We start from the raw sequence: 15,422 nt of genomic DNA on the forward strand, positions 1-15,422 counted from the left end.
AACTAACGAGGAAGAAGATGATGATGATGAAGACCGACAGAGCGAGGATGAACCTCTTGAACTTGGAGGCCGCCTGGGTTCCCTGATAAAAAGAAAGCTCCAACCTCCATCACATCCATCTAAAACACCTCACCAAACCATGGGATCTTTCTCATCTTTCGGAATATCATCAGCATTATCGAGTGCTCTCACAAGTATGTCGATAAGAATACCTACAGAGGTACAAACGGCTTGTATACCTCCCCTCTTGTCAGGTGCGTTTCACCCGATTGTCACTGCTGTCTGTTCATACTGAAAAAGACTCTTTCTTTGACAGGTAGGGATTGTATTGGTAATGCTAAAACGGGATCAGGTAAAACGATTGCTTTCGCTCTTCCAATCCTTCAAAAGTTATCTGCGGATCCATATGGCATCTATGCGCTCGTCTTAACCCCAACTCGGTAAGTCGTGGCTTTCAAAAAAAAAAACCCCCCGCATTTTCTCATCCCATATTTACCTTTTCAAGAGAACTTGCTTTTCAAATTGCGGAACAGTTCGCTGTTCTGGGCGCAGCGTTAAATGTTCAGACGGCAGTGGTGGTGGGTGGAATGGATATGATGGCTCAAGCTTTGGAACTTGAAAATCGACCCCACGTCGTTATAGCCACTCCTGGAAGAATCGTGGATCACCTGCGCAGTTCAAGTGGACAATGGAATCTTTCAAGAGTCAAGTTTCTAGTGTGTAATTCATTTTGCTTTTCCATGGAACGCAATTTGAACTGATTTTTTTGGTTCGTAGGTACTTGATGAAGCGGATAGACTTCTTACTCCGACGTTTGCGCCAGAATTATCTTACTTATTTGATGTTCTTCCGAAGGATAGGCAGACGTGTTTATTCACTGCTACTTGGACATCATCTATAGATGCGGTAGCGGACGCTCCCCCGAAACCTGGAAAGCAGAAACCTTTTATCCATCGCATGAAGGAAATGTGTGTCTCGTTTTGCTTTTACATACAGGGTTCTGTGTAGTTGACAATTAGCTTCCAGGGTGGAAACTGTGTCGACTTTGAAGCAGCATTATATTCTCGTGCCTTCGCATGTGAGAGAGGCATACCTCTTCCATATATTGTGTAACCCACCAGAGTCGACACTCCATCTCCGACGCGCGCCTCCAGAACCAATGAAGAATAACAAGAAAACGCAGCATAATTCACGGACGAAAAAACAACGAAAGACGACGGACGATGAGATAGAACAACCACCTCCGACAATCATCTTTTGTGCGAAACCACGTACGGCGGCGTACCTCACCAGTTTACTCAAGACTCTATCCATTCGCAGTACAGCTCTTCATTCCCGACTGACGCAGCGAGAGCGATTGTCATCGTTATCGTTGTTCAAAGCATCTGTCATACCTGTGTTAATATCGACTGATGTTGGTGCTCGTGGTTTGGATATCGAGGATGTAGCAATGGTTATTAATTGGGATTTACCGCAAGAACCTGAGGAGTATACGCATAGAGTGGGCCGAACGGCTCGTGCTGGGAAAGGTGGTCTGGCAATTAGTTTTATCACGGAAAGGGATGAAGAAAAAATTCTTGAAATTGAGAATCGAATTAGTGAGTTGTCAGATTTTCTTTTCTTTTTCCGCCTTCTAAGAGGGGGGTATAGAAATGAAGCTTGATGAAATGGAATTATCAGAAGAGAAAGTACTTGAGAAACTCAACACTGTCTCCACGGCAAAACGCTTGGCCAACATGGTATGTCATTACATGCATTCGGCTTTTTCTTAGAAAGCCGGTTTTCACGGCTGATGTCCCTTTTTGCGTTCTCAGGAGTTACATGACGCTATGTTTGGGAAGCGAGAAAAAATACACCAGATTAAGAAAGCCAATCTTACCCTGAGCGGGTTCGCAGAAGGGTCTGAAACCTAGATCCTTATCAGAGGAAACTTTAGTATAAAGGGATGGTCACTATATTGATGACGGAGGTAGTGCGTCTAATTGGTTCCAAGCTGAAGTCATAGCTTGTCGAATACACACACGGTTTTCTTGCATAATAATACTCCAGAATTGTTGGAGTCGTGTAACGGTATCATAGATAAGATTACGAGAGGTGGCCAATCAATACATCAGTATAATTGAGTATTTCTAGCTCACTCCACCACTTCTCTCAATCCCGCTCCCCTCCACCACCGCTCCTCTTCTTCACCACCAACACCGTACTATTGGCTAGGAATGGAGCATCCGACGACAGCCGACTGGGACTCTGTCCTTCAATTTGTCGCAGAACCTCTGGAATTCAACTATCCTTCAAAAACAGCTGAGGCTCCGGTCTCTCAGACTGAAGACAATTCGCAAGTTCCAACCCCCCCTGTGCGTATAATCTATCATATCACTTGGGCGTATTGACAGGTCAAACAGCTCTCCCATGACGGAACCCCCGTCACTGACCCTCCCGCTGAGGGCACTACACTTGTTTCTATCTCTACGACTTTCTATCCTGGAGCTCAACTGAATGAACTTCCTCCGGATACAGTGCTCCTCGCATCTGACGGGGTATTCTTCTATGTTCATGCATCAGTCCTTCTCGCCTCTTCGACCAACAATTTCAACAATCTTATCGCATCCGACTCAGAACCCACACGGGATCGAGATCCTATGCTTTCAGTTCAAGAAGACTCGACTGTTCTGAACGTGATACTGCACGTTATATACGATATGTCATGCGCGCATTATTCCCCTCCTTTCCCTGCCCTCGTCGCTGCAGTTAATCACCTTCCCACTTACGGCATATCCCCAAAAGTTAAAATCATATCTTCCACTCCTACCTTTACCTCAGACCATGGTGGGTAGATTATCCTTATATCTAACAGTAACGGTGCAGGACAGGGTCTAATGACGGTGACGGCACGGTGGCCACATCTTCCCACCTATTGTCGTTTCCTCTCGCTACGCTGACAGATGAAATGGCCGAGCTTATTGGGCCCATATATCTGAAACGACTGTTTTTCCTTCACTTTGGGCGTTCGGATGCATTGAAGAGAGTATTACTCCCACCGCCGCACCCTCATGCACCTACACCATGGTGCGACTTTGACGAACAAAAGAAATTGACGCGTGCTTGGGCTTTGGCGTCGGCGTACCTCGCATGGGATGCTAGACCTGGTACGTGTGCTGATGTTTCTGTAGTTCCATATAATTTATTGAGTATTTTCCGCAGATCTGTCTACAAGTGTAATGGAGTCTGCGCTGCGACCGCTGGCAGACCACTTGACCTGTGAACAGTGCCAACAGGGACTGAGGGAAAGAATAAAAGACCTTCTCGTTCAGTGGACGGTCGTAAAGGTAATTAGTTGTCTCTAATTTCCGTTCTTCCGCTGCACTGCTAACATTTTCATAGCGCACTATATGAGTAGTGGCATATTACTGGGCTCGCTCCAGCGTCTCTATTCTTATCGAGTACTTATGCACTTGGCCTTGCTCGTGCATCATGCAGTAACCTCCCGTTTCCTTCTTTTTCAAGACTCTGATGAGGAAGACTTTTGGACAAACATTTCATTTCGTATTCAAGCAATCATATAAACCCATTACAATGCTCTTTTCCCTTTTAGTGTAACTCTATGACACGCACATTTCGTTCCGTAGACATAACTTTCTGGTTCTTCATCCTCATTTTCCTCTATACATTTGTGTTGCATTCCCCGCGCTCTCTGTTGACTGTCTCCATAATGTCTCACATAGCGAAACCCTGTATTTCTATTTGTCATCGTCTTTTGTGGTTCTTCTGTATCGGTTGTTATCGAATGTGATTAATATGACGTTCATAGTTGAGTGATTGCCTGAGCCGATATGATGCTATTATGACGTCACGAGCCCACGTAGACCGACGGTAGTCTATAGCTGTCTATAGTCTATTTGTGTGGACACGCAAACTATCTTCAAACGGCCGCTTTAACTTAACGGAGATCGGCGATACGGGTCCATGGGTTTTGCTGGTCAGTGTGGCGTTGGGATCGATCGCTGTAAGCACGCGAAATCACAATGATGGAATGGGAAGATCATCAAATGTGGTATATTGGTTGCGATTCACTGACCGGGTAAAGAAGAAAAGTAGATTATCTGACCATTTCTCAACAGCAGCTGGCGACAATTATTGATAAACGAGGCGAAACAACCGAGGAGAGGAAAAAAGATGCGCAGGAGCTTCTATCGGCTCTTGTCTTCTGCGAGTATAGCATCATTGAGCTCGCTCAGAGGGGCGAGTTCCTTCTTGTCGATAAGGTCAAACTAAACCCATTGTGAGGAAAGTTGAAGATGTTGAAAAAATGTAGCTCACCTCGTGAACAAAAAGGAAGAAATGTCTGTAGCTCGTGTTCAAATGTGCTGTGTGATCAAAGCATATTTCAAGGAGGACGATCATCGAAAAAGAGAGGATGACCTAACCTTCTATTCCAAGTGCGCATACTTGATCAAAATGACTGCTGTATATGTGGCCATACACGCGGAATAAACGCCGAAAGATGGTCCGCACTGTATCTCTGAAATTCTTGGGGAAAGGGACGCCTATGATGTATATTTGGATATATCAATGATGACATGAAATTCGTCAACTGACCTATCCTGTTAGGAAAGACAGTTTCATCGTCCAGTATATTCTGTGCCCAATTCATCAAAGCATCGACATATTCAGGTGCGGGAAGTTTCGTAGGTCGTCGAAATTTCGCTCCATCTTCCCAGAGATATTCATATCTATGTAAATACGCATATTCAGTAACAAGCCTTATATATGCAGTCAAATGATACGAACCGAGGGCCAGCCGACATCACTGGACACTGTCACAACAGAGGAACACACCGCGATTAGAATGAAAGCGAGATCATGCACTCGGGGATTAGAGCACGAACTTCTTGAGGAGTGCAAAACTCTGTTACTGTCCCATAGAGCATATTCAGATGGTTGAAGAAATCCACCGCTGTGACGTCCCATCATCACCAACGCTGCACCGAATACAGGTTTGGATGACGCGCACCATGTACGGCTAGCCATTCGTTTGTATCCTCGCCTTCAGGCAACTGTACAGCCATCCTTAGATTCCCAGACCCCTGCCCACGCACAAATGACAACCTTTGAGTATTTTTTTCGAGCCGCGATTGGAAGGAGAAACATTACAAGTGTGGCTTCGGCATACTTTCGTAGCTGATATTGTTTGGTGCCCTCTGGTATATCCTTCCGCGGTTTGAATGTACGTGTTTTGCCTCTAAAGGTAGCATGATATGATATATTCCGAAAGGTAATGCAAGGTAACTTACAAGCCAAAGAATGAAGACATCTCGACGACGAATCAAGCTTCGTGCTCGTGGCGGTATTTGAACATGATCATGACAAAGTTGCCAAGTAGAATACCGGCTACGGCGATTGCCGGCGTGTGTTCACTCGAATCTCATCTTATCTCGTAGCAACAAACGAGTAATGTAAGCAACTGGTAATATATGCATCGTCATTCGAAGAAGTGGGCAACTGGGGCGGAGCTCCTTTCGGTCTTTGGATGAGTAATGGATGACGATTATCGGGTTCAAAACAGATATATAACCGAATGTCTTGAAGTGAAACATTCCAGCTCCTTCACATGTCTACTCAACGTCGCATTCTCTTCGTATTCAGCTCCGCTGAAAAGACACTCAGAGGCAAACCTACAGTACGTTTGTAAATCCTGAAAAAGTATATATGGCGGGTTAATGTTATGATCGCATAGGGTTACTGGCTCTCTGAAGCAGCACACCCTTACCATATTCTGGCGCCTAAATTCGACATAGATTTTGCGTCGCCTAAAAAAACTTTCCGCGTGGACGATTACAGCGTCAAAGTGAGCTTATCTATTTGTATCCCACAAGTAGATCCCTCTGAGCATGTATTAGGCGGCCAACGACGAGAATGATACTCGATCAATTTCCTTTTTAACAGATCCTATCGTCAAAGCCAAAGCGATGGCTGCATTGTCTTTGAAGGATGTTAATGCAGAAAATTATGAAGCGATCTTTTATGTTGGAGGACATGCACCAGTAATCGACCTATCCAGCGACCCGGACAATGCCAAGCTTGTTGAGGCATTCTGGGGACAAGGCAAATATGTTGCGGCCGTGTGCCATGGTCCTGCGTAAGCCTTATTCCATAAAACAGGAAACTCATGATGACTTTGTCTCAGAGCACTAGTTGGAGCTCGTAGGAATGGCAAATCAATTTTTGCCGGGAAGAAAGCCACTGGATTTTCCAATTCGGAGGAAAATGCTTTCCAAGGCGCCGAGGTAATTAATACCCAGGTCGAATAGACGTTTGAGCACATATTGATCACAATTATAGGATGTGCCATTCCTCTTGGAAAGCAAGATCGAAGAATTAGAGGGTAAATTCGAAAAGGCTGGAGACTTCGAGGTATGCATCCACTGATTTTACACTGTTCTGTGCGAGCTAATGTGTAAATTTGTACAATTGCAGTCACATGTAGTAGTGGATGGAAAGCTCCTTACGGGCCAGAACCCCAAATCTGCCGATCCGTTGGCGAATAAGCTCCTTGAAGTTTTGGCGTAGGTTAGTTACATGAAAGCAATAGACATTTGCCAGCCTTTTTTGAGAAGGAACCCATTAAGTGCTTGTTGTGCGACTGCTGCAAGTTCAGCATTTTCATAGATGACTTGAGCCATTTTCACCCGGGCGCCAGTAGCATCAGGTGTTGGTGACCAGCTAACTTGTATCGATTTGAGACCCTGATGTCTGCCATACGGTCAGGATACGCTAAGGAGAAAAAGAGACGATAGGGTGCTGACTGTTGAAATAACACCGAAAGCACGTCTTCCGTGACCTCCTCTGGCAGATTTGTGCACAGCAGTTGGGGAGTGCCAGTGGACGAGTTTTCCGCTTTTGAAGGACGGTTCGTGAAGGACAGGCAGTGTTGAAGACATGAGGCGACGTACTTAAGGGCTTGCTCTGCGGTGCAGAATCGTCATCATCCTCGATTTCCATTTCTTCGTCTGATTCGTCGGCTTTTTCGCGTTTAGCGGAGGGTTCTGCTTCTGCATAATCGCCATCATGGGGTCGCTTCCCATTCTGTTGTTGTTGTGAGAGGGCGTTGGCGTGGACGGAGGTGGGTGGGACAAAGTTGGGATCTTCCTTGCGGAGAGTGGCATATGATTTGGATTTGGCGTAATCTATGCGCTGAGGAGATCTGAGCACTATGGCACGCAGCGTCGGAGAGCAGACACACCAGGGGTTTGTCGTAGAAGATCATGCCTTCGCAGGCACGCATGGCTGCGGTGGCAGCGGCGAGGTCGGCAAAGACGAGAAAGGCCTGGCCGCGCATTTTCTGTGTTTTGGACGCCACGATGTCGATGATTTTTCCATGGGTGGTAAAGAGGGCATAGAGCTGGGTCCTGAGCTCCTCCTTGTTGACGTGGTCGTTGAGGTTGTTGAGGTAGAGGGTGGGAGAGGGCGGGGAGGGCATTGGAGAGAGAAGAGACAGGGCAGATTCCCACGGGTGATGGAAGGATAAATATAATTTCGGCCAAACTTTTTGGTTGTCTGAACCGCCGTCGCGTCTGTCCTCTCCTGTCCCCGCCAATGGTCTTCGCCGTCCCACTCGTCCCCCCGCTCCTCCGCCCCTTCCTCGCCCTCCAGTACCCTACCACCGCCCCCGCTCATCCTGACTCCTTTCCACACTCTACCTACTACCATGTTGGCAAGCTCGATATCTGTCTCGTCATCACCCTCATCGCCGTCATGGCCGTCCTCCGCGACTCTTTCAGACTAGGCATCTTCGAGCCTTTTGCCCGTTGGAAACTCACCAGAGACCTCGAGCGCAGACGGAAACAGCGTGAGGCACGCACACCTGCCACCAACGGTCATGCCAATGGCAGCGCAACAAACGGCCATTCTCTTTCCAACGGCACCGCAAAATCTCCTTACAGCCCAAGGGAACTCAAGCAACTCAATAGGAGTGTTCTCAGATTTGCGGAGCAAGGTTGGTCTGTGGTGTATTATTCATCGGTATGGTCTTATGGCCTAGTGAGTCTACCTTCATTTCTTGTGGAGACCGTGTCTCATTTCTCGAAGTATGTCCACAGATGCTTGCCCACCCGCATCCTCGATCCCGTCGACCTATGGCTCAACTATCCCCACATTCCCCTCGCGGCTCCCTTTAAATTTTATTATTTAACCCAAATGGCTTTCTATCTTCACCAAATTCTAATTTTGAACGCAGAGGCGCGACGTTCAGATCATGTCCTCATGATGAGCCACCATATCATCACAGTAATTCTCATGTGGGCGAGCTATTATACTAATCTCACGCGCGTAGGCGCGTTGATCATGGTTTTGATGGACTGGTGTGATATTTTTTTGCCTGTTCGTTGACAAAAATTTTACTTCGCCGGCGGACTATACTGACACATTGCATGAAAAGTTGGCAAAGATGTTTCGCTATATTCAAATTAACCAACTCGCAACCGACGCCACCTTCGGTGTCTTCTTGGTGTCTTGGTTTATCACCCGGCACATTCTATTTCTTTTCGTCATTAAATCAACTGTCATTGATGCCCCAAAAATCATTCCACCCGAATGGTCAAGCGAGACTGGCCGCTATCTCTCGCGGCCTGCCCATACGGCTTTCAGTGCCATGCTGCTTGCACTCCAGGTCTGCTCTTTTTATTTCAGTCACTCATCAAATCAATCATAACACGTCTTGTGCAGGTTATGCAATGTGTCTGGTTCTGGCTCATTTGCCGTGTGGCTTGGCGTGTCTTGAGTGGCAAGGGTGCCGCTGACGCCCGCAGTGACGACGAAGGGTGAGTGTGCGATTTTAGCTCTGCCGAAGCAGTGGTATCTAACGCGACCATTTTTTTAGAAGCGACGTGGACGAGAAAGAGGACTAAAAATTGGCGTGAAAGACGAAGGATTTAGAGCTGCTGTTGTTTCTGTTTGCCGTACTTCACATACCCATCCACTAATAATTGTGATGTAACGCGTGGTTTGGACTAGAGATCTGCTTAGAGTTATTATTTTATCATATTACTTTACCGAGTCAACCTTCCTTATCGGGCATCATCATGGCCCGCAGTGACCACACCTTGTAGCTTGCTCTCCAGCCTCTTCCTTTCTCTTCCTTTCTTCCCCACCACTCTTCTTCCACTCATCACCTTCATACATTACTATGATGGCTAGCTTTATGAGCTACTTTGGAGGACGCAGAGACCCCAAACAGGCTGCGCGAGACGCCATAGTTGGTCTCCGACAGCAGTTACAACTTTTGGAGAAGAAAGAGGAACATCTCCAGAAGAAGATAGACGACGAGATGGTGAAAGCGCGGGCTAATGCTGTTTCCAACAAAGCTGGTGAGTTCCTTCACGCTACCATGGAATCTTGGTCGTGTTCTCGGTGTACCGTCACTAACTCTCCATCCCTTTCAACCGCCGCCTTCTCGCAATTTATCCTTTGGATTGCTCTTGCTTCTTTATCCACATCCTCGTACCGTACCTCCGGATTCTCGCATGAACACTACGTCTAAACCACACACTTCGGTCCACTGCCATCAACAAAACAGCCGCAACAGCAGCTCTCAAACGCAAAAAGGCCGCCGAACTCGAACTCGATCGTCTAAGTGCAACACGACTACAACTTGAACTCCAAGTAAACACCCTCGAATCAGCCAATCTCAATGCCGAAACCATGGCAGCGATGAAGAAAGGCGCCGATGCGCTCAAAGTTATCCATGGAGGAACCACCCCCGATAAAGTTGCCGATACTATGGATTCTATTCACGCAGAACGAGAAGTTGCGAATGAGATTTCGACGGCTATTGCAGCTAATCCTTATGCTGACCCTACGGAAGATGTGAGAAGTTCTCCCGCTCTTTCTTTCGTTCTTATCATTGAACGGTTTATCAGGCGGAATTACTCCAAGAGCTCAATGCGCTCGAGGAAGATGTGCTTAATGAACGTTTGGCAGGCGCAGATCATGTTCCCGTGCATGTACCACCTGGCGCAGTCAAAGCCCCAGAAGGTAAGCTCTCATATAGTACCGTCTTCATAAGCTACTGCCTCGTGTATTCACATCTTTTATCAAGCTCCGAAGAAGGTTACAGTGGAAGACGACGAGGAAGCTCAACTACGAGAACTACAAGCCCAATTAGCATTGTAACAGTCTGTCTTTCCTACCCTGGACAGATCCTACGGTTTCCTTTTGGGCATTGGCCTTTGTCACGCACCATCACATACCTGGAATATCACTCAATGCCCCTCGCCTCAATTTCGTACCCGTATCTGGTTTACTAGAGTCCAACACATAGTACCTTTCCCCCTTCTTTCCGACTATATCGCTTATCTTTAAACATAGTATTGTTGTGGCTCTTTATTCCAGATACCTAGTCTAGTAGTACGATTGGTGTTGCAGCTTCGGGATGTCCAAGTTCTTTCTTTTCGCTACACACTCTGTAATAAAGTTTTTTTCTTTACTTAACGACGAGCCTCAATATCATAACTCTGAATCTCCCGAAGGGGTATAAAAGTACAAAATAACAACACAATAACCACAACTCCTCGTTTAAGAGAGATATATATGTGTGAGTATGATTCTTTGTTGCATTCCAAACGTATAGATCACAGCTTGAAATCACGAAGAGAACCATTATGACTCTGGAAAACGTCCAAATATGCTGCAATGAAAGAAGGCAAAAAAAAGGAGAGGTGGGGGGATATAATAATGGGCGAGCAAATGAATTAAGTGCCGGAATGATGAGCTACTCTGAAGTAGTAAAGCAAGAGGCATTATAAGATACCAGAATGCTCGAGTTGATGCTATTGATGAAGGTGCAATAAGGGTAAGCCAGTAATTCATGAAGGTAACGCATATAATCCCGCCGAGCGAAGACTAAGTATGTGTCGCACATCTTTGGTGAACCGGAGGGAATCGAGTACGGGTAGTAGGTCTAGCAATGCTTCATCCGATGGATCATCGGTCCATCCTTCAATGGGTATTCCGTTTGCTGATCGCCCGAAGCAAATCGACAAGGTTTGATGGATCATTATAGGTCAAAGCCGTAACACCAGAAGCGAGCGCAAAAATAAAACGAAAGAGGAAGAAAGATCATAAGGTAAATCAGCAGTCTTTTCGGCAAAGGCATGCAGAACAGTTAACTGACCTTCATTGACCCTGTAACTGATAGGTGAATTATCCACAAGGCAGACTCGTGAAAGATCCTTTTCCACGACAGCCAAGTCCTTAGTGTACGTTCCGTTGGGGAGTTGAGTGCAGGACTACGCCAAGGCGGAAATTTACGAGAGCCGCGGAACAGGGTCAATATAAAGTTAACACGAGACGTTGGGGTTTGGGGATCGGTTAGGAACAATTTGTGAAATAAATAAGCGTCTGAGCAGGTTGCATCTGTATAGATGGCATAAAGGACGTACGTCTCGGAAGAAACGTTGGACAAGAATACCCCGTCCTGCGTCTAACCAGTCGATGACCGGATCTGCGTACTCTTGCATAGACGCGGTGAAAATGACCAAAGTATACCATCCAGAAACCTACCCAAGCTCAGCACCGATCGGACAAACAAAAAAGAAACCAGGGCAGCTTACAGTGCGCAAGAAAAAGTCCACAAAAGGTCTCTTGTAGACGTGATACTGTGTATGCTTGCCACCCAAGATGACCTCCACCGTGTGACCCGGAGATTTGTTACCTCTGCCGATCGATCCCAACCCAAAGAAACCAGAACCACTCGAAGCCAACGATGGATTTGGCCTCGAGGTTGAGTGTATGAGCGTCTCGTCCAAATCTAACACTAGCGTCTTCTGTGGAAAGCGAGACCTACGCTCGTGCATTGCAGGCGTAGAAGCCCTGGAGAGCGGTGCAGGAGAACCGTCCGCTGACGAAGTGCTTGAACGGGACATCGCTGGTGATCCTAGCTTGAGACGGATCGCAAGAGAAACTTCGTCGAGGATGTGGATTTCTTTGTCCTTTCCCTTTTCCGACTTTGCAGACATGGGTTGCCTGCGGGACCATATATGAAGATCGAGCTGTTCGAGCAATGCTGACCATGCCGAATTGAGGTTGTGCCAGACTAGGAGGAAGAACCGGATGAAGAAGACCTGGTTTATCATGGTATCGAGTTGGGGTCTTGGTCGTGACCGCTGGGGTGATGGTGGCTCATGACATGCCTGTCGCTGGGTAGTTGAGCCTGAAGATGAGGTGGTGGATATGGATGAGGCTGCAGATGAGGATGACGGGGGTTGAAGGGCGGGCGACGGGCTCGATCGTCTCGGGGCGGATCTAGAGGATGAGCCTGTTGACGAAGGATAGAGAAAGGAGAGTGTACGCTGCAAACGAGGTCGTGTATCTGGAATGGAGAGGGAGGGGGACTGAGAGGAGGCGGGGGTGGGAGGTGGGGTCCTTGCAGCGGCCAGGACATCGAACTGGCGGGAGAGGTAGGTGAGAGAGTTCATGCTTGGCGTCGCCGGCGATGACGACGAGGAAAAGGCGACAGAAGGGGCGAAGGAAGAAGTGGAAGGCGGGCGTCAGAAATCAAGGTAATAAATAAATAGGTAATACTGAAATATTAATTCACCCCAACATCAGTGCCCCAACGTGCCTCCCGGTTCCCGGACTCCGAGCCCTCGTCCGTTAAGCGGTCTCAGTCAGATGACGCCGTCGCCCATGTGCGTCCTGAAACGTTCATTCTATCATGCATACTCGTTCGTAAATACAAAGCAATTCTCCTTAAAGAATATAACGCAGCCCCTTCTTTGTGACCCCCGCCTCCTCCTCTTCCCTGTCTAGCTTCTTGTTCTGGGATCCCAAATACATCCAGTAGATCCAACACATCAAAATCGACAAACCCGAAGTAGCAATACAAATTCCATACGAGTTTCTGTACGTAGGTTCCCAATCCCTGGGCCACACATATCTGGTTAACCAAGTTCGAATCAGCATTCTAGGCCCCTAGAAAAAACGATTTCAAGGTCACTTACGATCCCGAAACATTTCCCAGCTGTGAAAACGCATTAATCAAGGCTAGAGCCACGGCACGCTTCGAGGGTGGTCGAGGGAATGAATTACTGATCCACGCATAGAAAACAATGAAACCTGCATAGGACTGTGCCATAAGGAACCTATTATTTCGTCAGTACACAATTTCAACATCATGTCATGAACTTACAGGGAAACATATCTGGCCGCTGTGTTCATAGTCCCAGTCGCAATAACAAAGCCCAAAATCCCGAAACCATATGAACCAACAATATAGTAGAAGCGGCTATTCTGCTTGTCGGAGAGTCTGCGATAACAACAGTGAGACGCCGTTCTGGAACAAGGACATTAAACCTTCCTCACCTGCTCACCACGAAACAGATGATGACGGAAAAAAGGAAAGGCGGTGCACATAACAGCAACGTCACAGTGGGACTGTATCCCAAAGTTCCGGTCAAAGTTGGAAAGTATGCATTGAAACTTAATGCGATAACCTGTGAAGTCAAGGCCACGGCCATCCACCAGACTTTCCAGTCGGTTAAAGCCATCCAAAGGCCAGCACCATGCCCATGTTCTGTCTCATTTTCGTCTCCAACTCCGGCATCCTCTTCCATACGCTTCAGTGCCAAGGCACGCTCTTCAGGGGAGAGCCAACGGGTAGTAGTAGGGAAATCTGGCAATACGAAGATGGAAATAACCGCTATTGCCATGGTTAGTGCCCCTTCGACGAAAAAGAGCCATCTGGTGCAGAAAGGGACCCTCTCAGAACAAGTTTCGAAAAGATCGATTCAGAGACTCACCGCCAAGCTGCATGCCCCAACACACCGTCCATACCACTCAAAATCCCGGATGCCAGGAGGGAACCAAAGGCATTGCTGATGATACTACCACAGTATAAAATAGCCGTGCGTAGACCCAACTCATTCCGCTTATACCATTTGGATATTAAGAACTTTAACAGCAAAGTGTCAGGTTTTCGTCGTAAGCATATCGCACTATACAATTGCAACTGCACGTACCAGAGCGCCGGGGAAGAATGCAGCTTCAACAAAGCCAAGGAAGAACCTTGTCAAAAGTGCTCCCACAAAACTAAAGAGAGTGGCGTGTGAGAATTTCTTTCTCGTAGACCACAAATGGAGATACAAACTTGTTGGTCACGCCTGGGAAGCAAACGTGAGCAAGATTGGGGTCTGCGGAATCATACGACATACCGGTCAAACAGGAGATCATGCCCCATATAAGCGTGCAAGCCGGAAGGTACAGAGATGGTTTACCAGTCCAGTTAAGGAACATATTCCTGCGTAAAAAAAGAAGTCAATAAACGAGAAACAAAACATTGTTGAAAATTCTGACGATGGGATTTGCATGATGATGTAGCCAACATAAAGAATCGATAGAAGGGTGGCAAATTCTTGGCCTTTCAGATTGAGACCCTCCTCGAAACCACGCAAACGCGCAGCACTTGTTAATAATAAATCAGCAACATATGCGCCGCGATTTCGCGACCAGCGTACCCGGCATTATTTCTATCAATCTGATCGCACGACGTTAGCGGTTCCGAAGATGAGATAATCTCGTAGTCGCAATACTCACATAGTTCAAAATGTAGATAACGACCAAAATGCTCATCCTCAAATCCAATTTTAGCAAGAACTTCCTTTCAAGCTTTTTCCTAGCCTCTGGACCACCAAACTCTGCATCTTTATCGTCCTCATGTCCTCCGGAAGACGTCGATACGTGCCTCTCGGCGTCCTTCTCGTATATCGACTCCGTGTCCTTCATGGGTAAAAGAAATGTGCCAGGGGACTGAGATGGAGCTCGGAGAGATAAAGGAATCAAGCCCGCAGTCAGGGGAGTGTATGAAGGGGCGGGGTGGACAAGAAGTTGGAGGCCCAATGTTGCATTTTATATGAAGGAAAATGACTCTGTGCCTTTCTTTGATGGATTATGTATAGTTGGATGATTTGTTGCGACATCGTGGGCTATTTTACGCTCTCTTCGTTCAATACTCCAAAGCCGATTCAGGAAAGAGAGCACGAGATGGTGCATTGGTGCAATCCCTATAAGTATGTTCCGATCCCAGATAATCCCAAGGTATGGCCGTCAGTCTCGTGCTAGGGGACGTGATTATAACACGGATACATACAAGATTAATCCGCGACTCGAGGGATGGGAAGTGGTTCGGTCATTTTCAGATCATGGAGTCCCTTGGATAACGGCGATCACGAGCGCACAGTGGATGGAGCTAAGAAGCAAAACCCATGCGTACAGCGCCATTCAACTATGTGAGTGGAAAAATTCTGGATCAAAGAAGCACCAACCAAGTCAGCGGCCACGCCAGCGACGGATAAACTATAAGCGCGACGGTCATTGCGTGTGATTATGGCCCTAGCGATGTCCAAGTGGCAAGCGGGGCCAAGCAGGGTCCT

At 47.1% G+C, this 15,422-nt stretch overlaps 10 protein-coding genes across 10 annotated transcripts; 6 read left to right on the top strand and 4 right to left on the bottom strand.

Annotated features, from left to right (window-relative positions):
* Window positions 1-196: 196 nt before the first annotated feature.
* Window positions 197-1,913, top strand: AGABI2DRAFT_67452 (hypothetical protein; the record flags this gene model as incomplete). The annotated part of the gene is made up of 7 exons (XM_006459990.1): window positions 197-258; window positions 321-440; window positions 506-716; window positions 778-968; window positions 1,027-1,598; window positions 1,651-1,739; window positions 1,815-1,913. The coding sequence occupies 7 exons, from the start codon at window positions 197-199 to the stop codon at window positions 1,911-1,913; spliced, it is 1,344 nt and encodes a 447-aa protein (XP_006460053.1).
* A 280-nt stretch (window positions 1,914-2,193) lies between these two features.
* AGABI2DRAFT_184545 (hypothetical protein) lies at window positions 2,194-3,440 on the top strand. Its single transcript, XM_006459991.1, has 5 exons — window positions 2,194-2,354; window positions 2,403-2,826; window positions 2,871-3,146; window positions 3,202-3,326; window positions 3,382-3,440. The coding sequence occupies exons 1-5, from the start codon at window positions 2,217-2,219 to the stop codon at window positions 3,391-3,393; spliced, it is 975 nt and encodes a 324-aa protein (XP_006460054.1). The 5' UTR covers window positions 2,194-2,216; the 3' UTR covers window positions 3,394-3,440.
* Window positions 3,441-3,978: 538 nt separating this feature from the next.
* On the bottom strand, window positions 3,979-5,342 carry AGABI2DRAFT_191821 (hypothetical protein). The gene is made up of 10 exons (XM_006459992.1): window positions 5,292-5,342; window positions 5,152-5,239; window positions 5,012-5,084; window positions 4,887-4,954; window positions 4,789-4,814; window positions 4,597-4,730; window positions 4,425-4,544; window positions 4,318-4,364; window positions 4,106-4,268; window positions 3,979-4,001 (listed from the first exon to the last, which is right to left on the bottom strand). The coding sequence occupies exons 1-9, from the start codon at window positions 5,309-5,311 to the stop codon at window positions 4,188-4,190; spliced, it is 657 nt and encodes a 218-aa protein (XP_006460055.1). The 5' UTR covers window positions 5,312-5,342; the 3' UTR covers window positions 3,979-4,001; window positions 4,106-4,187.
* A 242-nt stretch (window positions 5,343-5,584) lies between these two features.
* On the top strand, window positions 5,585-6,845 carry AGABI2DRAFT_191822 (hypothetical protein). The gene is made up of 6 exons (XM_006459993.1): window positions 5,585-5,677; window positions 5,735-5,845; window positions 5,898-6,136; window positions 6,185-6,284; window positions 6,340-6,411; window positions 6,475-6,845. Exons 1-6 carry the CDS (start codon window positions 5,609-5,611, stop codon window positions 6,565-6,567), a joined length of 684 nt encoding a protein of 227 aa, XP_006460056.1. The 5' UTR covers window positions 5,585-5,608; the 3' UTR covers window positions 6,568-6,845.
* A 392-nt stretch (window positions 6,846-7,237) lies between these two features.
* Window positions 7,238-7,465, bottom strand: AGABI2DRAFT_56767 (hypothetical protein; the record flags this gene model as incomplete). The annotated part of the gene is made up of 1 exon (XM_006459994.1): window positions 7,238-7,465. A coding segment is annotated over one exon (228 nt), but the record flags the coding sequence as incomplete, so codon positions are not given.
* A 125-nt stretch (window positions 7,466-7,590) lies between these two features.
* On the top strand, window positions 7,591-8,990 carry AGABI2DRAFT_191824 (hypothetical protein). The gene is made up of 5 exons (XM_006459995.1): window positions 7,591-8,037; window positions 8,086-8,376; window positions 8,435-8,665; window positions 8,722-8,816; window positions 8,877-8,990. The coding sequence occupies exons 1-5, from the start codon at window positions 7,594-7,596 to the stop codon at window positions 8,929-8,931; spliced, it is 1,116 nt and encodes a 371-aa protein (XP_006460058.1). The 5' UTR covers window positions 7,591-7,593; the 3' UTR covers window positions 8,932-8,990.
* Window positions 8,991-9,084: 94 nt separating this feature from the next.
* AGABI2DRAFT_191825 (hypothetical protein) lies at window positions 9,085-10,529 on the top strand. The gene is made up of 4 exons (XM_006459996.1): window positions 9,085-9,354; window positions 9,564-9,861; window positions 9,915-10,029; window positions 10,094-10,529. Exons 1-4 carry the CDS (start codon window positions 9,182-9,184, stop codon window positions 10,165-10,167), a joined length of 660 nt encoding a protein of 219 aa, XP_006460059.1. The 5' UTR covers window positions 9,085-9,181; the 3' UTR covers window positions 10,168-10,529.
* Window positions 10,530-10,785: 256 nt separating this feature from the next.
* On the bottom strand, window positions 10,786-12,019 carry AGABI2DRAFT_191826 (hypothetical protein). The gene is made up of 4 exons (XM_006459997.1): window positions 11,607-12,019; window positions 11,436-11,552; window positions 11,168-11,282; window positions 10,786-11,011 (listed from the first exon to the last, which is right to left on the bottom strand). Exons 1-4 carry the CDS (start codon window positions 12,009-12,011, stop codon window positions 10,860-10,862), a joined length of 789 nt encoding a protein of 262 aa, XP_006460060.1. The 5' UTR covers window positions 12,012-12,019; the 3' UTR covers window positions 10,786-10,859.
* Window positions 12,020-12,647: 628 nt separating this feature from the next.
* Window positions 12,648-14,847, bottom strand: AGABI2DRAFT_202707 (hypothetical protein). The gene is made up of 11 exons (XM_006459998.1): window positions 14,587-14,847; window positions 14,508-14,527; window positions 14,347-14,454; window positions 14,205-14,290; window positions 14,141-14,153; window positions 14,013-14,082; window positions 13,794-13,945; window positions 13,357-13,734; window positions 13,184-13,300; window positions 12,996-13,136; window positions 12,648-12,931 (listed from the first exon to the last, which is right to left on the bottom strand). Exons 1-11 carry the CDS (start codon window positions 14,773-14,775, stop codon window positions 12,745-12,747), a joined length of 1,461 nt encoding a protein of 486 aa, XP_006460061.1. The 5' UTR covers window positions 14,776-14,847; the 3' UTR covers window positions 12,648-12,744.
* Window positions 14,848-14,901: 54 nt separating this feature from the next.
* Window positions 14,902-15,238, top strand: AGABI2DRAFT_135313 (hypothetical protein). The gene is made up of 2 exons (XM_006459999.1): window positions 14,902-15,053; window positions 15,140-15,238. The coding sequence occupies exons 1-2, from the start codon at window positions 14,941-14,943 to the stop codon at window positions 15,207-15,209; spliced, it is 183 nt and encodes a 60-aa protein (XP_006460062.1). The 5' UTR covers window positions 14,902-14,940; the 3' UTR covers window positions 15,210-15,238.
* Window positions 15,239-15,422: the final 184 nt, after the last annotated feature.

This window comes from Agaricus bisporus, assembly GCF_000300575.1.
Source record: "Agaricus bisporus var. bisporus H97 unplaced genomic scaffold AGABI2scaffold_4, whole genome shotgun sequence".
Taxonomy (NCBI): domain Eukaryota; kingdom Fungi; phylum Basidiomycota; class Agaricomycetes; order Agaricales; family Agaricaceae; genus Agaricus; species Agaricus bisporus.